The sequence below is a fragment of the Sus scrofa genome, chromosome 1, assembly GCF_054392235.1.
Source record: "Sus scrofa isolate SSC_HxYL_T2T_F1_AM1 chromosome 1, Sscrofa_HxYL_maternal_Yorkshire_Landrace_v2.0, whole genome shotgun sequence".
NCBI classification, from domain to species: Eukaryota; Metazoa; Chordata; class Mammalia; order Artiodactyla; family Suidae; genus Sus; species Sus scrofa.
The window spans coordinates 65,165,001-65,192,511 of record NC_139383.1 but is presented as its reverse complement, the minus strand read 5'-3'; the positions used below and the strand labels follow the sequence as shown (position 1 = coordinate 65,192,511).

The following is a 27,511-nucleotide window of genomic DNA, read 5'->3' as shown; positions in this document are numbered from 1 at the left end:
TTCTCCTGGCTGCAATAAATATATCCAGCAGATAGCAAGAACTTCAGCTGTGGGGCAGCACCCCTCTGTTGTCTGGACCAGGAGTCCTGCCATGCTGACTCAATGCACAGCACTCTGACAAGCAATTCCTGCTCCTTGGCATCCCTCCAGGTATGCTGTTGCTTCATCCCAGCAGGCAGCGAGTATGCACACATCCGAGTATCCTGTTCCCCTTCTTCCTCTGCCCAATCTTGCTTTCCTCCCTTTTTCTTTGCTGGTATTGATCCCCCAAACCCCACCTCAGACTCTGTATCTGAAACGACCATGTACCATCTAACAACTTATTTTGAATACATGATGCAATCCTCAGCACCTGCTTTGGGGAAATATGAAATAAAGGTTTGGAGGCAAAGTCTCCTTACTAAGACTAATGAACAAGTTGAGCTAAATCTAATCTGAAAAAAAAAATTGACTCTACCTCTGCATTTCTGAGTCCTCCAATAGAAAATCAATGGTTTTTCTTTCCTTGACATCTTGACCTTTATAATTTTACTGCAAGCATCATCTAAAATGTTTTTCTCTTGAATCATAGATACAATATCATGGCAAAAAGTCCTTCATATTTTAGTTTTAAATATTTTAGATTTTAATTCTGAAAAGAATAACATCCAAATATTTACTTTTCACAGAGGCAAATTATTATTATCAAATGTGGGATATTTGACCTAAAGTTGAAATACTTTAACAGACATAAAAGAATCCAAAAGATAAATCTTTATGAGAACAAATTAAAATTTTTTCATTCTATGTGTTTACATAGAATTATTGCATTCTATGTGTTTACATTTGAAATTTGATAAAGAAATCATTCATTTTTTTCTTGTTCTAAAATTTAGATAAACCATGTCATGACAAGACAAGAAGTTGTAAACACACTAAATCTATATTTAGTGGATTTAAGATATGGTTTCACTTAGAGTTTGAAATAAGGCTAATTTTAATGACAATTAGGTTAAGAATATGTTTTGAATTTTTCAGCTCTGAGATTTATTTCAGATTATGTAGGAGAAGATTTTTTTTCAAATGTCTAATGAACAATTTTACTAATCTATTTTGACAAATACAACAAACACTATTACCATTGCTAGGTAATAACAGACATGTTCTATATCCAAGCCGTATACACATTTATTAAGCATGAACATATGATGCAGAAAGTATACTTAGAGCTTGTAGCCAAAAGTAATGAAATGAGATTTTTAAAAAATGAACCAGAAAGACTATATAACAACAACAACAAAACAAACAGACAAAAAGCTATGAACTTCATCCACAGCACCAGAGTAGATAAGGTAGGTATGATGACAATTGCCATTTCTGCAATATTAGTAGAACTTCAATTTCCTTTCATCTTTGGAGAAAGGTTGGAGTCTCAAAACTTCCAACACATTTTGTCATGAGGGCAAAAGAAATGCTAAATGGATTTCCTCAAGCTTACATCATACAGTCTCTGCTGCTAGGTATACCAGTAACTTGGTTGCAAGTAAGCTAATGAAGAAATTAAATCACTTTCCTTTTTCTTGTCTCTTTCTTAAAGAGACTACATTTTGTGCTGACAGTGCATAGCTGATAAAGTAGCAATTTTTTTGAAAAGCTTGCTCATTTAGCTACTCTCAGAACCCCTGCTGACATCACTGACATTTTCTCCAAATATGCAAATACTGTAAGTCACTTTCTAAGATGCATGCATATATTTCCAAAAATGTTATTATTTTATGATCAACTAGGCATAAACGCAGAGGCAGACTAGTTTTCTGGCTTTGTAATGCCACACTCATGAAATGACTTTTTTTTAAAATGAGGTTTCATAGGAATCTGTCACAGCCTTGTAGATCTTTAAAGGTGAGTTATTCCTTTTATATAGAGTGGGGGTTATTTTAAGGCCTTCCCATTATATAAACATAAATATAGGAGTAAAAGCCCATAAGCTCAGCAAACTTAAAACTGGGGGACAATGGCAATATTATCATTAAACCCAACACACAACTTTTGAAATACAGCGCACATGCAATAGGCACGAATACTATCTTATTTAAATGTCTGTATTAAGCACAACCACTCTCTGCTAAAAATGGGGAAAAAACAAACAAGTCATATTCATCAAAGTAATTGTGTAGGTACTTTCAGTACCAAAATGCCTAGAATGAAGGATTGAACTGCTAACGGCAGCAGTGACAGCCATGAATCATGGTAGGCTACTCCGGGGCCTTTACCACCATAAAACAAAAGATGTAGATGAAAAATGCTGCAATTAAGTGATTTGATTTCTGCCCCCTTTTTCCTACTGCATTCGTGCATGGCTGCACAGCAAAGATTGATGGGAAAAATTACTCTACGTGATCTCTGACAGAGCCTTGGAACAATTCTATAAGGGAGAAACATACAAATCAAACCAGCTTTCTTGTATTCAAACAAAATAATACATATAAAGCAAATACTTTAGCGTATATCCAAAGCACCAAAATTTGCATGCACACATAAATTGTTGAGAAATGCTCTGCTATCAAAACCAAACTCATGGATTTTCCAGCTAGTTGGGTTATACTGATATTTGTTTAAATAAATGTTCCATCAGTACTACCAAGTGGCATCCTCAATATGTCTGTGCACTGAGAACAAATTACAGATACAAATTTGTGGAGCTAAAACATTCTTATTTTTTATATCAATAAATTATTAGTGAAAATACACACAAAATAAAATAATAAAAAATTCACTGACTGTTCAACTCCCCTGTCATTATAGACATTTAGAGGGACAATTTTAATGGGTATTCTTAACTCAGTTGGGGTCCCACATACAAAAAAATCATACTTGAATGCAGGGAATATTTTATTGTGATTGGTACGTACATTTAAAAGATGCTAAATTTGCAACAGCCACTGAATAAAATAAACAATACTGCTAATATGAAAAAAGGATAATTCCTTTTATCAGAGGCTAAAGTGAAATTATGTGGGTTTCATTTCCTGAGGAGAGAAGGTCACTCAATCTCAGTTTGCTCTAAGAAATGCACAGTTAATTTAAATTTATACAATCGAATTGCTCCCTGGATCAAAAAGGGGAAAACACGTACACTTGGCTTACTTATGTGTACCCAGGCTATATTTAGTGGCTATTAGTATAGTGATGCCAAATTGGGTAAATTCTTACATCTCATCTATAAAACCTTACATATCTGTCTTTCAAATATTGGGGTGCTTTAAATAATGAGTTAGATGTAGATTTTTCAAGACTGCAAACATTTTCAATGATACTATTGATTTCTGCCTAGCCAGGACCCTTTAAAAATATGTTCTACTGAAACTAATATTTTATTATGGCTTTTCAGGGTGTTATCTTAAAAATGTGTGGCCATTGTTTATGTGCTTCACTGTTGTGGTTCGTTCACTGCCTATCTCAATAGAAAACCTCAGAGTTCCAGGACTAGAATTCAAAAGTGGATTCTCTGACTTTAATAATGGGGAAATCTGTGAAATACTAGTATGGTTTGATGAAATAATATCACAGACTTGGAAATCAAGAGACTTGGGCTCACCACTAATTAATATGAGGTTGGACTACATGAAATCAATGTTTTTATAGGTCAAAACTATTGACAATCACAATTATAAGTGGTTCAACTTATATTATTTTGGTATGGGGTAGGCACTCAGCTTTGATTTCTTCATGGGTAAGCAGGCAAATTCACCATTTCTCATTCTTACAAGTAAGTACTTAATATGCTTTATTCGAATTTCACATTTTTATCTTTATCTGATTAGTAAATAAATCTTTACCAAGGATCATTAAATGTCAACAATTATTATGAATTCACCAAGTATCTTAAGATGTAATTAAGATATACATTAACTATCTTAAGACGTGTTTTGTAAGTAATAAAGGTAAATCTAACTCTTTATTAATTCAGTGAAATTTCCTCAAAAATTTCTTTAGTCCTTCCAAATATAAATGGGCTTTTAGTATATTTATTGAGACTCTTGAAGACTTTTTATTTTGTTTTTATTAGATTATCCCTTGTATAGAACTAAGAGGTATAAGTAGGAAAAATCATGCCTGAAGAGCAAATGGAAATTTAAATATAGTAATAATAATTGTGCTATAACAGCTCAAAATTTCATGCTGAGCTTCCTGGAAGACTGAATAAAGACAGCAATATTGTTAACGCCTTTTGATATGTCTTATCTTTTATGTTTAGAATCTTGAGGTCAGGAGGCATTTCCTCTAATTCATTTGGATATTCTAAAATACACCCCTCTTCTATTTACCATTTTTATTCCTCAGTGAGATTTTTAGGAAGCAACTAAATAGATCACTGTAGAAAGCTATATTCTATACAAAAATCTCATTATTACATTATTTAATATTTTACACTTTTGGATATAGCGGTATATGTGAAAACACCTGCAACATAACAGTGTATTAAAAAGAGGGTCAATATAACCTGTAAATATTTGGCTTTCCAACAGCAACACAATTAAATTATCCCGTAGAAAAGAAAACCAGAGTGCTACCCTAAGTATTTGAGACTGTTTCCCTAGTATCAGTGATAGTTTCTACTAAAGCTAAAAAAGGTAACATATAAAAATAACAATTTTATACTATTTTCCTGTTTTTCAATAAGGTATAATTGACACACAATAAATATACAACATGTTTAAAGAGTATAATTTGATACGATTTGGCATATGCACACACCCATGAAACTAGTACTACAATCAAAATAATGAACATATTCATCACTCCTCATGCTCTTTTGCAACTTCCCCCTCCCACTTCTCTTCCTCTTACTGATGTATTTTCTGCCACTGTAGTTTAGTTTGCATTTCTATAACTTCTATACAAATGGAATCACGTAGTATGTCTTCCTTTTTGTCTGGCTTCGTTCGCTCATTACAATTATTTTGGCAACCATCCATGATATTGTCTTTATCAATAGTTCACTTTTTGTCACTGTAAGTAGTATTCCATTGTATACATTCACTACTTTTTCAAAATCTGTTTACCTGTTGATGGGCAGTTGTGTGGTTTCTACTTTGGGCTACTACAAATAAAGTTACTATGAACACTCTTGTTTTTCTCTTGATACTGTTCAAAAATGAAAAGCCAGAGACTGGAGGAAAATATTTGTTATTTACATATTTTATCATTGATATGTATTCAGAATATGTTTTTAAAAATCTCAAAGCTCAAGAATAAGAAATTAAATAACCCATTAGAATGGGTAAAAGACTGAATAGGCACTTTACCAAAGTCATACAGATGGCAAATAAAAATAAAATGCTAAAAATCATTAGTCATTAGGAAAATGTAAACTTAAAGCACAATAAGATGCCACCTACTGGAATGGCTAAAATTAAAAATGAATGGCCACACCAAGGGTTGACAGGGTGTGGAAGAATTTAAATTCCCATACAATGCTGATAGGAATATAAAATGTTATAACCTCTTTGGAAAATAGCTTGGCAGTTGCTTAGAAAGTTAGCTATACACCTATCATATGATTCAGAAAATAACTGAAAATTGATCCCATTAAATATATATCATTAGCAAGTTTGAGGCTAAGAGAGATTAATGCTCCTTTGCTTGGCATAATTTCTGTTAATGTTTACCTCCTTACATTTTTAACCATACAGGATTTACATACCATCTATATGCCATTGATTTCCAACTTTTTGGCTTCTCCATTGTACTCCAAATTTGTATGTCCAATGCTTACTGGAATAGCCCCTCAAAAGTAGTTTTCTTCTAGGTTTCCCCATCTCAGGAAATAATACTAAAATCCACCCAGTTGCTTGACCCAAAATTCTAGGAATCATACTTCATGCCTGACACTCCCTTACTATTCCCTTCATTGTTCTCCATATCAATCCATAAACAAGATCTGTTGTCTTTATCCCAAAAATGTGTCCAAAAATCTGTCCAGTTCTCTTCATTTCCACCTAATGCTTTTCTAATCCAAATTTCCATTATCTCTTATTATATAGCTATAATACATTTCTAAGAGCTTTTTTTTTTTTTTGTAAATTCACTCAAAACCTTAACCTCTACCATGAGTCCTTCCTAGGGCACCCAGAATACTCTTTTTAAAACTTAATCAGATAATGTCACTCTGCTTTTTCACTGTCCAGTGGCTTTCCTTTGCCCTTTCCATAAAACCCAAACTCCTTACCATAACCTAGGTCATCAAATTTTCGGGTCTTGCATACCTAATTCAACACTCACTACTCCAGATACACTGGCTTTCTTTATGCTCTTCAAACAGTAAGCTCATTCTCATATTCAGGCCTCTATAACAGACCTAGTGCCCCCAGATCTTTTTCATACCTGGCTCATTTTTGCAATTCATTCATCAAATATCATCCCTCTAATGATGTTTTCCTGACTACTTAGTCAAAATTAGCATGCCTCCATCACGCCTTATATACAATTGTCTTATTCAATCAACATGCTCTCATATTAATTAATTAATTTCCTTGTATATTGTCTCTCTGACTTCCCCTGGGACATTGCCAATGTTGTTAAAATATTGAAATCTTTCCTATATTGTTCATCCTATTATCTCTAAGATCCAGAACAGTGCTTGGCAAGTAAGAGGGCAGTCCATTAATATTTAATGAGGAATTATTTTTTGGATGATACATTTACATGTAAGTTAAAGGTGATTTTACCTCCAAAATATCACTTTTATGTGTTTATTTTTGCATTTTTTATTTGCTTTACTTAGGAGAAAAGATTCAAAAGATGAGGTTAAAAAAAGAAAAGGAGAAACATTAATTTAAATGCAAAATTTTGTCATAGACTAAGAGTTCTTATATCTTTCATTTTAAGTAAATGGAAGGTTAGGGAACTGTCACTTGATATGGCAATCATTCTGGGGAAGAACACTAACTCATAAAGCCAGCACTCATACTACAGTCTTCTGTGTCCATTAATCAAGTTTATAGCAACCACATGAGGCACCACTAGATGCCGGAATATTTAGTGCCTAGAAAATCTTGACTTTGTACCAGACACCCATTAACTGGGGTGTGGGGGATGCAGGAAGCATAGCAAGTTACACTATTTCCCTGTTATCCACAAGCACTTAAATAATGGCTACTTGGTCGGCTCCCAGAGGAACAAATATTTTCTTTGATTAGCCCTAGGAGATGTGGGTGTCATAGGACTTGATCAAGAGTAAAAAAATGACAGAATTCCACAAAAAATAACTTTTCATATCCATGAGTGATAATTATTAGCGGTGACACTATCCTGGAAAGTCAATCTGTTCCTTCCAAAACAGTAATTAAATGTGGCATTCAAAAGAAAATACATTGACTTGATCATGTAGGAGACATGAAAAATGGAACCAGTAAAGTCAATGAACCTACAAGATTTGTTGGCCATGGAAGAATCTTGTTGGCCATGGAAATGAAAAAGCACCCTTAATGAACAGCCAGCCACAGAGCACACAGCTAGAGTAAAGAGTTAGGAAACATAAAGCAGGGATGTGCAATGACCACAGGAAAAGTAACAGAGCCCAGGACAGTGGCTGTAATGAGGAGAAGTGGTGAGAGAATAATGGAGGACAGCACATTTAGTGTGCCATTTCCAGAGACAAATTGTGTAGAGAAAAGTGGAAGAAAGTCAAAGGACTAGAAGTGAAAGAAGCAAAGACCTTGAATTATTAAAAATGGGACATTGAAAAAAGGCAATCTATAAATTTCCCCCTACCTCATTTGCAGGAAAATGGGCCAGAAGAGGCTGAGAAAACCAAGCATAATTCATGGTATGAAGAGAGTTTCAAAGAGGAAATTAGCACCTATACCATACACAGTTCTGTTCAGCATAACTGATTGATAAATATGGCCACTAGATTAGAAATGGTAGAAGTTTTGATTATCTATAACATAAACTCATGGTAAAATTTAAGCTTACATTTATAAAATCTATCCGATAATTTGTTATTTCTGATATAGTAGAACCTCGAATGCCAATCAAATACCCTGAAGAAAGGGCAGACTATTCTTGATTTCATCTGCTATAACCCAACTTCCCTGTCAGAGTGGACAGAAAAGAGGAGAATAAATTGGAATACTGGAAAGACATGAGTATGAATGAACAAAATGAAAAATACAAATTACAAATAGGGAGAAAATGTTTCTTTTCTTTAATGTAGGATAAATGGGGAATATCTTGCCAGGGACCTGCTATATAGCACAAGGATATCTATTCAATACTCTTAGATAGACTACATGGGGAAAGAATCTGAAAAAGAATGGATACATATGTATGGCTGATTTACAGTTGCTGTACACCTGAAACTAAGGCAACATTGTAAATCACTTACGCCAATAAAATTTTAAAAAATAAGGAACTGCTTTATAGAAAGTACGAACAGGAGTAGAAGAAAATGGATAGATTTTCTTAGGGGCAGAACGTAACCTAGACTCTCTGGGAGATTGAGAATTTTCTTTTTCTCCTGAGTTTCTACCTATAGCTACACTGATATATCCATCTATCAATCACCTATCTACTTTTTAAAAAAATAACTAATTCTTTTAGAAATCAGATAGCTACAAAAACCAAGGGGGTAATATAGAATTTACCTAGAGTTGGAGAATATGAGTATTGATTTGGGAAACATAAGTTAAACAAAAGCAAAAGGTTATCTTAATTTCAACAATCATCTACTAGAAGTAGATGATTAATTAATTAATAAACTCAATTAATTTTCTTTTTATGGAGTAAACTCACATCAACTCACAGTCAATGAAATAAAAACACATTCAATATTCACTCAACGAACAATTATTGAACATTCTCTTTAAGAGGACATGCTTGGCCATCATTCCCTTAGAGAGCAAGAAAAGAATTTTGATTACATTCTATATCCTGTAAACTGAAATATAGCACTTATATTCCCAATGTGGATATGAAGCCCCCAAAACAAAATTACAGTTTTAATCTTAAATTATCCCTCAAAACTATTCAGGCTTTATTTTTTTAAGGCATTCTAGTATCTAAAATTTAGGGTCTTTGATAACTTCAAATAGATTTAATGAAAAAAATGTTATTTAATTAGTGTATTTTAGTATATTTGATTCATGATATGCAGAATACTAATTAATGACTTTGGGGATCCTCAGTGATTTAATAACATAAAACTTCTTTTATTGAAAAATAAAACTATGGCTATATCCACTATAATTTGATAAGTAACAATGTAATTACTATTTTTAAGTTCACATGTCTTAAAATCTGAGGTAAATGGTTTCATGGAATAATATTTTAGCTTTTAAAATTCATTATATTTTTTTTATTTTTTTGCTTTTTAGGGCGTCACCCACAGCATAAGGAAGTTCCCAGGCTAGGGGTCAAATCAGAGCTACAGCTGCTGGCCTACCCCACAGCCACAGCAATGCAAGATTCAAGCTGTGTCTACGACATACACCACAGCTCATGGCAACATGGGATCCTTAATCCACTGCTAGAGACCAAGGACTGAACCCACATCTTCATGGATCCTAGTGGGGTTGATTATCACTGAGCCACAACAGGAACTCCTGAAATTTACTGTACTATACATCTGTAGTTAATCTGAAGATCAGCTAAAATTCACATTTTTTGCAGTCACATAGTCTAAGTATATAATAATATGTATAATGGTATTTTATCTCAAATATCTTACATTTAGTGGTTATAAGTTTCATACTAACAAATCTTGTGTAAGTAAATGCATAATGCTAAAATTTGACTTTTTAAAATTAAATATATTTAAATTAAGAAATTATATAACACTTAGAGGATCAATCTTTTAAGATTTTTAGGGCAGGGATAAGTATAAATGAAACTTAAGAGCTTAATTTTTACAACTTCTTACATATAGTGAATTAAACAAATTTCCTTTATTTAAAAAATGGTTCTTTTTATCATCAGTTGTATAGGTACATTTAACTATAGCCTATCCATCTTCTAGAAAAAGTCAAAAGTTTACATTATTAGCCAAAATAATTAATTTTATTGAAAACTATTTTCCTTCTTTCTAAATAAATTAAACACAAGGAACTCTGAATACTAGTCTACAAAACAGGGAATTTTAGAAATAAAGTTGTTCTTCAAATAGTGTATAGGTACTATAACTAAATTCATTGACTCTAGGATAATACATTTAAATTATAAAATATAGATATACCATATGAGTTATGAGTGATAGATTAGCATTATTACTAAAGAATTACACATAGATTGAAAAAGAAATATTAACAACATTAATAGCTACCATTTATTATGTGCCTACTAAGTCCCAGGCCTTATTCCAGGCCCTTTGCATATATCATTATTAATAGTCACAACCCTGCAAGGTATAGTGTATTTTTTCATTTTTACAGCTGGTGCAACTGTGCTTCAGTCCAGGTAAGCATTTGCCTAGGGCCAAACAAGTGGAAGAGTTGGAATTCAACCTCAAATCTCTATCACTTCTGTCTAGGAGATTTGACTTTATTCATCTACGATAAATTATGGGCAAAAACGCTACTTAATTTTTTAAAATTCACTATCGATTAAGATGTTTTCAACAGGAGCATCTGACAAAAGGGAAAAAAAAAAAAAAAAGACATAACAGCCACTGGCTTCACTAAGGCACTGAAACATTTGCGGACCATGTTGCTAATATTAATAATGTCCAAAGTATGAGTTTTAAAACTTAACTGCTTACAGAATAATCATGTTAGCTGAGACAGAAGTGATTTCAATTTCATTTTCAAACATCTGTTTTAGACTGCTTTTGAAAACCAAAGGGTAGCTGTACTGTGATAACTATTGTGTAATATGCAGCCTAATAAAAAGTTACACTCAATAATACAAACATATACATTTATTGAATGTTTACTGTGGATGGCTAAGTGCTTCAAATACATTATTTAACTTTTACAATCACTTCTGAAAAATAATTTTGTCATGATTTCATAGGTAAATAAACTAAAGCACATAGGCATTAATAAGTTTACCCATGGCCAACTAGCTAATGAGTAGAAGGCTCAGTTCAGACTCCAAATCTGCCCATCTCCCATCTCTATAATCCAACACTCACCACTGGCAATCCAGTCCTTCATACAGTGTCCTTTAGAAGCTGACATCATTCAAGTTTCCATATAAGTTTTAGGGGATGGGCCTGTGATCATATATAGCTGAGCCTATAGGAAAAAAGGCAGTCATTAGAGCTGTGACATGGCTTCCTGCCACATTTAAACTCAATGAAAATTCATTTATTCACTTCAGAAGTGAACTGTATGTACTAGGTAATCTCTAAGATCCACTAGAGCAATAACGGTATTAAGATCCTATTAATACATTTCATTTATGTAACTGAACAGTGCAACTAAAAATGTAACCAAAGGTTTGTTGTTATTTTGCTATGACTTCTATCACTCTCCAAAGGCATTATAGAGGTTTCAGCCATGATCAGGCTGGAGACAATGAATGCCTGATCCTTACCCCTACCCTGCTCTGCAGGGCACATGTGACCTTGGGGAGGTGGCCCAACCTACCTATGCTTCAGTTTGTTAGTCTATGACAGAAAGAAAATACTAGTACCTATCCCAAAGGATTGTGCAGGGGAAAAAAAATGTAAAACTTCTTGGCATATGCATATTCATCTGGTACTAAACATCTACTTAAACATTCAATTTTTACTTGCATTTTGATCTCTCTCCCCCCAGTATTTAGATGGCACCGCTGACAAGATCAGCATCAGATTTAGATAGAATGATAATATGCAAAAGCACAGAGAATTTTCACATGTATAAACGCTGTCTAGTTATTTTAAGACATTTTGTGGAAACTACTAAAGTGGTAGGGACGGGACAATGATGCATCAACTGAATTAATCACTATCATCACTCTTCTAAAGAAAAAACAAAGCAACTTCAGCACACTCAATCATCACGAACGCGAAGAGAATGGAATTGCATAAAACCAAGGCTGGATCCCTATTCTTGGCTGGGGGATGTTGTTAAAAATTTGCAGCCATTGACAACTTACTCCACAGTTCCCAACTTTGAAATCCCTATTGATAAACATGTTGGAGGGTATTTTTGGTTTTCTTGCTTGTCTACTTTTTATTTGTTTTATATATTTGTTTCCTTACAAACAGAATATGCAACTGTATCACAGGACTGTAGAAAGCCTTAGACCAGATATTTGAGCCTATCAATAAAATTTACCTGATGCTAAGACTCAAAATGACACATATAGTAAATGTCAAAGGCACACATTTGAGAAAGGTGGCTTTCTTTTCTAAAATGCTTGCAATTCAAAGAAGATGTGAAGTTGTTTTAAGTCTCATCAAAACTCAGATATAAATACAGGAGTAATTCCATGACTTCCAGCTTTTTCCATATAAGTGAGTGCTTGCCACTGATCCAAATGCATTTCTGCCTCATGTACTGTTAGTTCAAAAAAAAAAAAAAAAAAAAAAAAAAAAAAAAAAAAAAAAAAAACCCAAGAACATCTCTACAAAGACCTATGAAAATAAGGAATAGTCTCCACATTTACTTAATTCAGCAAGAATGTAAAAGGTAACATAGTAAGTTAATTGCAGATATTCCACTAACCATTTCATTAACCAATGTCTAATATTTTCTCCTGTAATTTATTTTAAAATACAAGGATGTTAAAAAAATGATCATTGTCAGAAGGAAATACATGGTACACAATATAATTGAGGTTAACTTACGAATATATCAGAAATAAATGGCTGATTTTATGGATTTTTAAAACTTATATTATTGCACTCTATATATGGATGCCATGTAATCTTATGAGATATTTTTCCTCTTCATGGAACACTTTGCAAGTGTTATCCTATAGATCAATGCTGGACTTGCTACTGTACATGATGAACAAACATAATACTACAAGGATAGGATATGATGAAGCAATAGTTATTAGTATTTCTCACATATGTATGTGAATGGAGAAAAAGAAAAATGCCTCCGTGAATTCTAGTTCATTCATAGAGCTCTGGGAATTAATTATAATTATATTGCTCAATATTAACAGTGAGAATCAGGAAACAAATATTGAGGATAAATATAAGAAGTGAGCCTGTTATTTTATATTTGCGTTCGCTTAGATTTTATAAAATGTGTACATTTCATACTCATGAATAATATAAAACTATATGATATATGTATAATAAAAGCTATTGCAGTATATATGAATAAGGAAAAATGAAGGCAAATACGCCACTTTAAAAAAAATCGTCAACAACTGTGTATATTCTATTTGGAGGGTATGATTCAAATTATAGATATCAGACTTAGCAACAGTCTTCTGTTTATACCATCTGAAACAGCAGAGAGATGATCACTTAGCTTTTGTTTTGGTTCCAATTCATTTTTTTTTCAAGAATTGTAATTAAAAACTGCATTAATGCCACCAATTATGGCCTCCAAGGGACCAGAAACCCCATGTTACTCTGTGATGGAACACAACTGAGCTGCAAACATCCATTTACCATTATAATACTCATTAATCCTGCCAAAAACAACTCATTATGGGACTTCAAGGAAATCATCTCATAGGCAAACAAAGCACAGAATCTGTCATTGCATTCCTCACAGCAAAGTTGCAGAGGTGCAAACTGCTCAATGTCACTAATTTATGAAGCTTTAAAAGTAGAGTTTCATTTTTTATCAAGCTGAGACCTTTTGTGAAAGAACTGGGCTAACCTATCACCTTTTAGTAAAGTCTTTTTTTTTTTTTTTTTTTTTTTGCCATTTCTTGGGCCGCTTCCGCGGCATATGGAGGTTCCCAGGCTAGGGTTCGAATCAGAGCTATAGCCGCCGGCCTACACCACAGCCAAAGAAACTCAGGATCCGAGCCGAGTCTGCCACCTACACCACAGCTCACGGCAACACCTGATCGTTAACCCACTGAGCAAGGTCAGGAATCGAACCCACAACCTCATCGTTCCTAGTCAGATTCATTAACCACCGAGCCACGACGGGAACTCCTAAGTAAAGTCTTAATAAGAAGCACTTTGACTCAAAATCTCAGTAACATAAGCCCTAAATTTTTTGCTAAACTACCTATCAAATTCTTCCAGAACCCTATCTCACTCCCTTGAATGTCAATACCATAAGTATTTTTTCCTCCCAAAGTAGCAAAAAAATTCCCATCACATCCACTGTCATCTTTCTGGCTGGATCTAAAATAAAATATAAACCCTCTTTTTCTAGTCAACTGATATATTTGAATTTGTCTGCTGCTCTTTCTAACCATGGTTCCAGGGAGGTGCTATAACCAGCAAGACCTCTTTGAATGCTTGCTGGTGATCTGATGCAACTGTTTTAGGAAAAGTAGCCCTGCAGTAAATAAAACTGAGAGTTGTCAATCACCATTTTATAAGCAATAATAATATGTCAATAGCAAAGATGAATGATTACAGGGGAGATTTAAATACGTGAACAATTACCATTTCCTCTGATATTTCAGGACTCAGCTTAATCAGAAATTATCTAAATAAGATGTCTGAAAGTGTTCTAAACTAAGCTTAGATAAAATACTAAGATACTAATTTAAAAATATTTGGTTATACTTATTCTCTTTTTAAAGACTTGAAAGAAAAAGAAATTTGTAAGAAAAAGTTTCCTGTGTCTATACATTTTCTCTCATAAAATTACTAGAAAAAAGTAAATAAGTGATAATATGCAGTATCCAAAACCTAGTAAATGATCATCTTTAATCGAGATTATTCTCTTAGAGTTTAAGCCAAACTTCATATGCTTTTAAAAATAGCATATTCCATACAATTCTAATATAAAAATGATTAGAAATATTAGTCGAAATTGGTTCAATCAGTAGCCTTACTTCCTTTTACAAACAAATTCTCAAAGTTGATACTTGGTATAAAAATTGAAGAGAAATATACAATTTACAAAGTGATGAAACAAACAAAAGGATCCTTGTTGTTTATTTTCAGTTTTTAGGTTTGGGATTTAAATCTTGAGAATAGGTACAAAGCAGATGCTGTGTGCTCACAGAGAACCCGGGAGTTACCTGCTTAGCTGTCAACCTCTTAAATTATAGAAGTTTCCAGCTAGGCTATAAGTCCTGCGAGAACTCTGTTGTACACCACTGAGGCATTAGCTCTTTGCATCATGCAGAAGACTATCTCTAAATGTTTACTGAGATAAAAAATTGTTGAACTTTACCAAGATAAGAGGCTGAAAGCATGCAAATATCTACATTATGTCACTGCTGTGGTCCTTATTTTCCCCATATCCCAAGAAGATGGTTTGGTTTTATACCCTAAGTTACAAACTCCTTTCCTTGAAGAGTGGGTATGTTATGAGCAGCAAGAAGAAGTTTTTAAAAACTAAAGGAAAAAAAAAAAAAAAAACCCTGGGTTTTTGTTGATGGAAGAGAATCTACTGAGAGAAGCAGGAGTAAGACAAGTGGAAAACATGAATGTTTTGGGCTGACAGTCTCTTCCTCAGCTTTGGCGGCCTTGGTTTCCTCGCTGCATCTAGGTCATGGATGAGGCATTACTGCAGAACGTTTCATTCTCTGGAGGCTGGAAGCTTGGCCCAGAGTTGAGAGGATCAACTCTGAGAACAGCTCTCTGGAGGCTGAGCTAGAGTCAGCAAGGTTTCTGTGACTTTGGAAGAGCACTTCTGATTATACCAAGAGCTGATTGTCTTACTAGGGCAAGTAAAAGAAAGCAAGAGAAGGAAATCTTGGTTCAGGATGCAATTTACCCATCCCCCAGCCCCTAATGAGACCAGGATCTTGTCATGATCCCACTGTAGGCTATTTTAGCAGTTGCTAAAATAGATTAAATAGGACTTTTTAAAAAGGAATATGAAAATTCTTATACTCTAGGTGTTTTGATCAAAATTTATACTCATATGTAATAAATGCTAAAAATCCCACACTCCTATTTCTCTTTGCTGGTAGAGTTTCAGTACAGATCTTAGCTTATCAGACTAAAAGTTGATCCAGTTGGAAACAAGAGTGAAGCCTGGTGGGTACTTCCAGCTCTTTTCCCAAACTACTAGCAATTGAGTAGCTATTTCTTTGATGGCATTCTTGTTTCAAGTGTGCATTAAGTTAGATGGAAGGGCATATTTATTCTAGTTTTGTTCTCAAACCATGAGGTGTAATGAGTAGGGAATCCTAAGTACACCGACATCTACTTACTAGGTACTCAGTCTTGTATGAGATATAATATGGAATATTTTTCCACAGAATGGGTATTTTTCAGGTTGCGAAATAAAATGTCTTTAAATCTAACAAGCAAATCAAAGTGGCTTATATTTGGATGAGCACTAGTGCTCCAAGTTAATGTGGAGAATACAAATCATAATAAAATCATAGTAAATAAAAATAACTTAGTCTTCTGCATTTTACATGTTAAAAAAAACTGATGTGTAGAAAGAAACTAATTTACAATTTGTAAATGGGCATTCTTTGGAATTAGAATATCCAGGACATGTGAAAGTGTTCAAATTGTCAAGCACATGTATTTCCTGGGGTACAGAATACAGAGCTTGCAGATCACTCTGAGATGTGAAATCTACACTGCTAAATATGCCAGTTAATCTCTGGATGGCTCAGACTAGAGTAGAAAACTGTCACTTTAGGAAATTTAAAAATACCGTCTAGCATTTTATCTTTATCAGAATCAAGTTTCACCCTCAAGATGTGTGTTGCAAGAGGATGCAAACATTTGTATTTATTAATACGGCTTAATTTGTGTTTTCTGTAGGAATGACAAATAACTTCAACTATATAAGTAACATATACAGTAAATGCTCTATCAACACACACACACACACACACACACACACACACACACACACACACACAGATGAAAGTGAAAAAAATACCAAGAAGAAAAAATTACCACTTTTTTTTTAAACAGCAGGAGCAAAAGGATTTATATAAGAACATGTTTTCCAAAGTCCTGAAAAGGCCACTCGTGTTCACAATCTACTGTTAAAGTTTATATAGAGGTGCAATTTTAAAAGGTATTGTATTTTTGTATTCCTTTTCTAATATTTCATTGTTAGTATACAGAAACGTGACTGATTTATGAATGTTAATCTTATATCTTGCTACTTTGCTTAATTTGTTGATCAGTTCAAGTAGTTTTTGGGTTGAGTCCTTAGCGTTTTCTATATATATAGTATCATATCATCTGCATGCAATGACAGTTTTGCCTCTTCTCTTCCTATTGGGATGCCATTTATTTCTTTTGTTTGTCTGATTGCTATGGCTAGGACTTCTGGTACTATGTTGAATAAGAGTGGTGAGAGTGGGAATCCTTGTCTTGTTCCAGATTTTAGCGGTAAGGCTTTCAGCTTTTCTCCATTGAGTATTATACTTGCTGTGGGTTTGTCATAAATGGCTTTTATTATATTAAGGCTTGTTCCTTTATACCCACTTTGGTAAGAGTTTTTATCATGAATGGATTTGGACTTTTGTCCATTGACAGATGACTGGATTAGGAAGATGTGGTATACATACACAATGGAATACTACTCAGCCATAGAAAAGAACAAAATAATGCCATTCGCAGCAACATGGATGGAACTAGAGACTCTCATACTGAGTGAAGAAAGTCAGAAAGAGAAAGACACATACCATATGATATCGCTTATATCTGGAATCTAATATAGGGCACAAATGAGACTTTCCACAGAAAAGAAAATCATGAACTTGGAGAAGAGACTTTTGGTTGCCGAGGGGGAGGGGGAGGGAGTGGGATGGATTGGGTGTTTGGGGTTAACAGATGCAAACTATTGTTTTTGAAATGGATTAGCAATGAGATCCTGCTATGTAGCACTGGCAACTATGTCTAGTCACTTATGATGGAGCATAATAATGTGTGAAAAAATAATGTATACATGTATGTGTAACTGGGTCACCATGCTGTACAGTAGGGAAAAAATGTATTGGGGAAATAAAAAAAAGTTTATAAAGAAAATTCATATAGTATAACATGTGGTTCAGAAATTGTTCTGGGTTATTTCATTGATAATCATTACTGCCAGAGCCAAGTTAAAACTAACGTACTTTCATTTTAGGAGTGAATTGCTAAGCAACTGCTGCCATTCAATTTTCTAATTCAAGTTATTTCTCCCCCCACACATTTCTCCCCTTCCTACCTTCACTATGGGCTCCACACTCATCATTCAAGCAAACTCAAATATAACAATAATCATGAATGTTGCTGCAAAATGTATTTAAAAACAGGTTTAATGGTAATGATAAAAAAATGCTGGGTTATTCTGTTTAAATATTAGATCTTCCTTTGATGATGGTGCATTGAGTCTACATGGATTAATATATGGGATAACATTCTTTAAGATTTTATTGCATAAGAACCCAAGACTCATTCTCAGTTGACTTCACTCGAGTTTGTTTCAGACCTCTTTTCTAATTTAAAACATCACCACAAAATCTGAGCTCATGGTTCCAAGCACTACTTTCTCCTTCAACCTGAGACAATCAACTGTAAAAAACCATGATTATAACTACACATCCCTGACTGACATATAGTTCAATAACATATTCTGAATGCCTGTGGCATATTATTTCTAATGACATTAACTAGAGGATTTTCATTCTTTCATGATTTAATGCTACAAAAGTAGTAACCTATTGTCTGATATTTCCCTTATTGCTCTTACTCAACTATCAGCCTCATAACATGGCAATCTGTTATTCATTTCATAAAGTATAGGTTACACATAAAGGTTAGATTCCAAAGTATAAATGGTTAATGAAGAAAGGAATTATGGAAAATAGGCTATAAAATTTCAAATTATGGGAGTTCCCATTGTGGCTAAGTGGTAATGAACCTAACTAGTAACCATGAGGACTTGAGTTCGATCCCTGGTCTCGCTCAGTGGGTTAAGGATCCAGCTCATAGCTGTGAGCTCTGGTATAGGTCGCAAATGAAGATCGGATCCTGCATTGCTGTGGCTGTGGTGCAGGCTGGCCCTAAAAAACATATCCGACCCCTAGCCTGGGAACTTTCATATGCCACATGTGTGGCCTTGAAAAGAAAAGAAAAGAAAAATAAAAGAAAATAAATAAAAATTCAAATTATTTTACTACAAAGTTTTATCTTGTTGGCAAAAAAAAAAAGTTTACCACATGCTCTTGAAGTGTTTCAGAACATCAGACAAAAGCATTGTTAAGTTAAAGCAATTCTATAACAATGAAAAATCTTAGCATTGCCTGTCAGAAAAATTAAAGGCATAGTGTTGAAATCTAAAAATACAACCTACTCTAAACATAAAGTCTAGCTCTGGCTTAATAAGTTCTATGATTTTAAAAGCATAAGGTAAAAATCACAAGACATACGGGAAAATAACCTAAGGCAATGAACAAGTGATGCAAATTAGAAATTCCAACCTAATGACACCCACCAAACCAATCCTTGGCTAGAGGCTACAAAATAAAGTTATAGATGTTTTCCAAATTCTGGAGATTTTAAACATGTAGTAATTCAAATGCTCTATCAAAAAGTAAGAATTTTAAATAATTTTTAAAATTTGTGGAATAGATTTTCATATTGAATGACTCACTCCCCTGAAACTTTTGTGTCTCCTTTCATACTGTGTATCAGGTACAAAGTAGGGGCTCAATAAACACCAAATGGATTGAACTGACTCTAATCATGCAACACAATTTATTTAAATATAACAGGAAGCAAAATAGCAGTTTGGCAAAGAGTAGGCATCTTGTGGTTTGATTATTGACTTTTTTCATATTTAGCTGTCTGTCAGTAAATTACTCAATCTCTTTAGGTATAGTGTATTTATCTATTAAATGGGAATAATTTATTAAGTTAAATATTTAGTACATCAGGTCAAATGGCATATCTTACAAAGTAAGAGCCCAATAAATATTATCTAAAAATTATTATTATTTTGGAGGTTTTAAAAGAATAAAAATATATAAATCCATGGTAGATTTAGAATAATGCAAGATTAAAGACTTTTCCCTATAATAAAGAGCATTCTTTTTTCAACATTAATATTTCAAAGTTTTGTTTTATTCCCTAAGTATACTATAAGTTCAATCAACCAAGAAACTGTCTCCCATGTATACAGAAGCAGCAGTAAACACTTTTAAAGTTGTATATAATTTAACTTGTCAAATTAAACAAGAATCTGAAGGAATCATGTAATGTACACTTTTAGAAAAAAATAATTTTAAAAAACATATATTTCAATTTATAGAGAATTTGAATATTGCTTTTTATGCTATCTTCAAGTACACACTATTCAAAGGATATAAAGTCTAAGAATAATTGTGTTCAAAAGGGCTTTGAAGGAGTATGACCAGATGTCCCAGGCATTAGGTGTACAGTTTCCTCAAGAGCTTAGAGCACCAAAAAAGTTTTATTGATCAGAAATCTGAAAATTGGGCAAGCAAATATGGTGGAGGTTATGAGATGTGCCATTCTACTAGCATACTGATGTTGAAATGATGTCCTAGAAGTTTAACTGATATGGATATCAGTAGACTATGTCACAGGATATGGTCATATGTTCACCAGTGAACTGGCTTTTCAAGTATGTCACTGGACAGACAGTTTGAATCATTTCCTCTAAAACACCATGGAGACTGGATTTGTTTGTGAAAGGGTGCATATAATTCTGCTCTCAATAGGAATCATCACAGAGATGGGTATCATACACAGATCTGTATTGCTTCTCCATCCTGAAGCAGATACCTTACTAGAGGCTGTTATTCACTGAAGAGCAGTGGAGAAAGAGACTTTGAGCAATGGCAAAGAGTGGCCACTGGCAGTAGTGCAAAGAGCTCTTCAGACTGGCAAAGACTCTATAGGATTTGGGAGGATCCTATGGTTCTGAAATTGTGAGGTACTTTGGGATTTCACTTATCCCTGGAACCCCAGGATGTATATATATAAAATTGTGAAAGCAGCAAATTCTTCTTTCAGATTCTATGGGTATTTATAACTCCAATGTAATATATTTTACATTAAAGCCAATACTATTGGGTTTATTTTCCTCTAAAATTAAATATTATCTCTAAGATGGTCCAATCAATGAAGACATTTGACAAAAACAAAGCCAAATATATCACTTACAGGTTTTCTGTTTGTTTGTTTTTTAGTATCTTAGAGTTAATTCACAGACTCAAAGGGCTTGGTCTTCTTATGATTAAAATCTAATAATTTTTGGAGTTCCCGTCATGGCACAATGGTTAATGAATCCAACTAGGAACCATGAGGTTGTGGGTTCGATCCATGGCCTCACTCAGTGGGTTAAGGGTCCAGCATTGCCGTGAGCTGTGGTGTAGGTTGCAGACGCGGCTCAGATCCCGCGTTGCTGTGGCCCTGGCTTAGGCCAGCGGCTACAGCTCTGATTTGACCCGTAGCCTGGGAACCTCCTTATGCCATGGAAGCGGCTCTAAAAAAAGGCAAAAAGACAAAAATAAATACATAAATAAATAAAAATACAACCTAATGATTTTCTCCAATGATCTCTAAATGCTCCCAAAACAAACAGCAAGAAGTTAAAAATTAAAAATAAGTCTTTCTATAAGGTGTCTTAATAATTAAGAATAAGATATTAGGTTAGTAGTATTCTATGATGAAAAGAAAATTAAAGATTGAAAAAAATTAGTTGAAATACATTAAAAGGATTGTACATCATGATCAAGTGGGATTTATCCCAGGGATGCAAGGGTTCTTCAATACCCACAAATCAATCAGTGTGATACACCACATTAACAAACTGAAGAATAAAAACCATATGATCCTTTCAAAAGATGCAGAAAAAGCCTTTGACAAAATCCAAAACCCATTTCTGATAAAAAACCCTTCAGAAAGTGGGCATAACAGGAACCTACCTCAACATAATAAAGGTCATATATGACAAACCCACAGCTAACATCATTCTCAATGGTGAAAAACTGAAAGAATTCCTGCTGAGATCAGGAAGAAGACAAGGACATCTGCTCTCACCACTACTATTCAACATAGTTTTGGAAGTCCCAGCCATGGCAATCAGAGAAGAAAAAAATAAAAGCAATTCAAATTGGAAAGGAAGAAGTAAAACTATCACTATTTGCAGATGACATGATCCTATACCTAGAGGATCCCAAGACTCTACCAGAAAACTGTTAGAGCTCATAATGAATTTGGCAAAGTCACAGGATACAAAATTAATGCACAAAAATCGACTGCACTTCTATACACTAACAATGAAAAATCAGAAAGAGAAATTAGGGAGATGATCCCATTTACCATCACATCAAAAAGAATAAAATACCTAGGAATAAACCTACCTAAAGAGACAAAAGACCTATACTTGGAAAACTAGAAGACACTGATGAAAGAAATGAGAGATTACACAAACAGATGGAAAGACATACCATGCTCTTGGATTGGAAGAGTCAATACTATCAAAATGACTATACTACCCAAGGCTATCTACAAATTCAATGCAATCCCTATCAAATTACCAAGGACATCTTTCACAGAACTCAAACAAAATATTTTAAAGTTTGTTTGAACAAAAGACCCAGAATAACCAAAGCCATCTTGAGAAAGAAAAATGGAGCTGGAGGAATCAGGCTCCCTGACTTCAGATTATACTATAAAGCTACAGTCATCAAAACAGCACAGTACTAGCACAAAGACAGAAATATAGATCAGTGGAACAAGATAGAAAGCCCAGAATTAAACTCATGCACCTACAGTCAATTAATCTAGGAAAAATATACAATTGAGGTAAAAATATTCAAAGGAGGCAAAAAATATACAATGGAGAAAAAATAGCCCCATCAGTAAGTGGTGCTGGGAAAATTGGACAGCCACATGTAAAAGAATGAAATTGGAACACTTCCTAACACCATACACAAAAATAAACTCAAAATGCGCTAAAGACCTAGATATAAGACCAGATACTATAAAACTCTTAGAGGAAAACATAGGCCAAATGTTCTCCAACATAAACCACAGCAATGTCTTCTCAGATCCATCTCCTTGAGTAATGACAACAAAAACAAAATTAAAGAAATGGGACTTAATTAAACAAAAGTTTCTGCACAGCAAAGGAAACCCTAAATAAAATGAAAACACAACTCACAGAATGGGAGAAAATTTTTTAAATGAATTGACTGACAAAGGATTAATCTCCAAAACTGTAATCACCTCCTACAGCTCAATACCAAAAAAAAACAAAAAACAAAAAACAAAAAAAAAACCATCAAAAAATGGGCAGAAGATCTAAACAGGCAATTCTCCAAAGAAGACATACAGATGGCCAAAAAACACACGAAAAGATGTTCAACATCACTCATTATTAGAGAAATACAAATCAAAGCCACTATAAGGTAACACCTTATACCAGCCAGAATGGCCATCATCAGAAAGTCTACAAACAATAAGTGCTGTAGAGGGTGTGGAGAAAAAAGAACCCTATTACACTGGTGGTGGGATTGTAAATTGGTGTAACCCCTGTGGAAAACAGTATGAAGAGTCCTCAGAATACTAAAAATAGAACTACCATTTGATCCAACAATCCCACTCCTGGACATCTATCCAGAGAAAACCATGACTCGCAAAGACACATGTACTCCAATGTTCATTGCAGCGCTATATACAACAGCTAAGACATGGAAGCGACCTAAATGTCCATCAACAGAGGGAGTGGATAAAGAAGAAGTGGTACATATACCCAGTGGAATATTACTCAGCAATTAAAAGGAAAGAAATAATAGCATTTGCAGCAACATGGATGGACCTATATAAATCATCATGCTAAGTGAGGTCAGTCAGACAGTGAGATACCAACATCAAATGCTATCACTTACATGTGATATCTAAAAAAGGACACAATGAACTTCTTTGCAAAACAGATACTGACTCACAGACTTTGAAAAACCTGTGGTTTCCAAATAAAACAGTCTGGGGGGTGGAGGGATGCACTTGGGATTTGGGATGGAAATGCTATAAAATTTGGTTGTGATGATGATTGTACAACTATAAATGCAATAAAATTCATTGAGTAATAAATAAGAAAAATAGTTGAATATTAGAAAACATTTCTAATGATTTTTTTGAGAAGGGGACTTTGAGACAAAAAGTTATTGACAGAGTAAACTTTCAAATACTGAATCTTTAAGTTGCAAAGCAATAAGAAGCCTAATAGCTTTAAAGATCTCAAAAAGGCCTTTTTCCCATGAAATATGTACCACAGTACAGTAAGAAAAATATAGATCTGTCCATGTAAATGAATGAAACATATACAGTGAAGTTGTAGTATCTGATGCCAGATATTGATTAGTCAGAACATAATGAATTGTATGATCTATAAGACCATAATCCTGCTATTAATCTGCCTTTCAGGTCATAATCACATGCACTTCAAAAAGCTAAGCCAAATAGCAAGAGTTCTTCAATTGAATTCATATTATTGAAATTACATACAAATTAATGTTTGCAATTACTCTAAGAAAACTGAATCCTTTTCAGTATCTGGCATCAGATTGACCATAAGAAGACAGAAACACCATCTTCTCTGTACTGATCAACTTTGTACAAAGAAAAATATTAGCATGTTTTGATTTCAAAAGGTCAATCTAAATTTGTCATCTTCCCCACAAGCACTGATGTTAAAAATAAACTTTAATACTGTTAATATTCCCATAATGCTTTTACCAAAGGATAACTTTTATTTACTGCTCTGGAGGAGTCCCCAAACTAACAGGTTATTAATTTATGCAAGTATCTGTTGCTACAAAGGTGAAAGTGTGCTTCATCATTAATTTATGGTAGCCAGTGAATTGGAAAATTTAGTGCTGCTTTTATGGATTTCATAGATCTTTTGGTCTGGCATTGTTCCTTTAGCTGGGCATGCCCTAAACAATGCCAGTTAGAGGAATATCTATTCTGTTTAAAAGGTTTAAAAAGTATGGCTTATTGTGACTTTTTAAATTTGAAATGTTAATAATATTGCAATGTAAGTTTTTTTTCTTTCCTTTTCAAACTCTAATTTTATCCTGCTAATCTACACTACTTCTGGGTTAGAAAGCAAAAAAATCAAGAGAAAGATCAGAATTTTATGAAAAAAAAAAAACCCTTTATTGTGGTCACATTTTTCTTCTAAAAGTTCAAATTTTCACTTAATTTTTTTCATACTTTGTTTCATCACTTACACTCAGAAGCAAATAATTTGATGCTGTTTAATTATTGTATTGTTTATAACTTCCGCCATCATTTTTTTTCTGTCTTGAATACAGATTCACTTACAGGTGATTTAATAATATTTCAACTTTTTGTCACTAAAATAGGGTTCCCATAGTTTCCAATAACAATCAACTATTTGGGACCAATAATATCTTCTATGAAAATTCTCCCCTAGTTCTCATTTTCTGCAATTTAGAGGGGTTTTTTTTGTTTTTGTTTTATTTTTTGCTTGTGCAGATATAAGCAAATGGTTGTGAGGTTGTAATAGGGAATACCTGTACTTTTGAAGACCAACAAGATTTCAATCAGGCAAATTATTACTATTATTATTATTATTTTGGCTGCACCTACAGCATGTGGAAGTTCCCAGGCCAGGGATCAAACCCACGCCATAGGAGCTACCCAAGCCACTGCAGTGACAACACCAGACCCTTAACCCACTGTGCCCCAAGGGAACTCCTCAATAAGCCAATTTTTAACTTTACCCCATTTTTAGTCACTTTATACAGTTCCTAGCCTAGTTTTTTTTTAAATCTTGCATACTATGGAGCTTAATATCAGAATAAAATTTAATAAGTGTAACATGCTATATGAGAGAATTGTTTCCAAATTTCTGAAAATGAATTCCCCATTTTATATTATAAAGATGAAAATAATGTTTCTGTTTTTATTTTCTGTGAAATAATGTATTATAAAATTAACTGCAGAATATAAACTCATGCTTGGAATATTATTGGTAGCTAAAATTTTCTTTTGGAAATCTAGAGATAGGAAACACAAGTCAAGCCAATGAGACACAACATAGGAGAAAACATATTAATGATCATGAAAATAGAAAAATAAAGGGATAGAATAGGTTTTTACTGATGAGTAATAAGAATGAAAGAAGTAGATAACTTTCATTTATTGACAGATATAAGGACATAAGCATTGACATATCATTGATTCACAGAGAAAGGAACATAACCTTCATAACCTTCACAAAAGTAAGAATTTTGTCTAATTTGTTCAATGCTAAGTCCCCAGCACCTACATCACTGATTGACACATGGCACTTAATCGACAAATAGTTGCTAAATAAAAAGAAAGTATATTTTTTTCTAATGTAACATTTTCTGCCATTTCTCCCACTCTCTTCTTTGCTCTCTCAGTTTTTGCATATTGGATTTATTGTATTCTCACTTTTTCACCTCTGAGCTTCTTCCCTCTCTCTCTTCTACATGAACCACTATCCTCTACCATTTAGGTTTCAGTTTTATATAATCATTACCTTAGGAGAAACTACCCTGACACAACAAACCAAAGCAGTTTTCTCCTATCTTTTGCTTCCATGTCATTCTGATTTCCCTTTCAGAATTAGCAATTTTCAGCTTTGAAGTCTGTGCTCCTCAACTAGATTTAAGTTCTATGAAATAATGTATATCTGGCAAACTTTTTTGTTTTAACTCTACAGCCTAATGCGTGGGATATGGTGGATATTCAACTAAATTGGAGAAGAATAGAAGGGAAAAATAAAGGAACGAAGAAAAAAAACCCTCACCCATCTTTTTAGGCTCCTATGAATACTTATTCTGTTGTTGCTGTTTGGGAAAATAGTTACAACAATTCATAGGGTCAAATAACTAGCCCTGTTGTAGAAATCACCGCTAGGGTCTCAAACAGGTAAAATAAAATCAACTTAGAATAAAAGCAAAATTTAAAAAATTTAACTTCTGAAAATTTCATTGGTAGGAGTTAATTTTGTGGCCCACTAAAATCAACATACAACAGGGTACTGAAAACATGAGAAAATAGCTTATACAACAACACAAAAACCACAAAAATGAAACTACATACAAAAGTTATCCCCCTGCTTCCTGCTCATCTAATCCCAGCTGTTTGCCACACACCCAATTGAGGATTAACCAGAACCTTCTCAATCCATCATCTCACACCAATGTCTAGAGCAGTTCTGACTCTTTGGGACTCATGTAACACTTGTGATTTTTTTTTTTATAGTTATCATACCGTGCTATCTATGACAATTTAAATGCATAGCCCCATGCCTCTGATGCACCTATTAATCCTCGTAGTTTCTTCTGTCAGGTGATGATCTCAAGAAATAGGCTGACCCTCCTTGCAAGGTGGCTCAGAGAGAATGGTATAGTGCAGGAATACTCCTCCATGAAAATATATGAAATGTAAGATAGGAGATTAAAATGCATGTGATTCTTCAGAGTTTTGAATAGAATTTGGCTTTTTAGA

At 33.8% G+C, this 27,511-nt stretch overlaps 1 protein-coding gene across 33 annotated transcripts in view; it reads right to left on the bottom strand.

Annotated features, from left to right (window-relative positions):
• The window catches only part of LOC102160801 (uncharacterized), a 1,256,521-nt gene that overhangs the window by 659,215 nt on the left and 569,795 nt on the right, over positions 1–27,511 (bottom strand). For all 33 annotated transcript variants that reach the window (XR_014806243.1, XR_014806209.1, XR_014806241.1 and 30 more), the window contains one exon: positions 11,114–11,216. Coding sequence is in view for 9 of the 33 variants with exons in the window: in XM_084960967.1 (XP_084817093.1) it covers positions 11,114–11,162 (49 nt within the window). In the remaining 24 variants the exon portion in view is untranslated. The remainder of the gene's footprint in view (positions 1–11,113; positions 11,217–27,511) is intronic.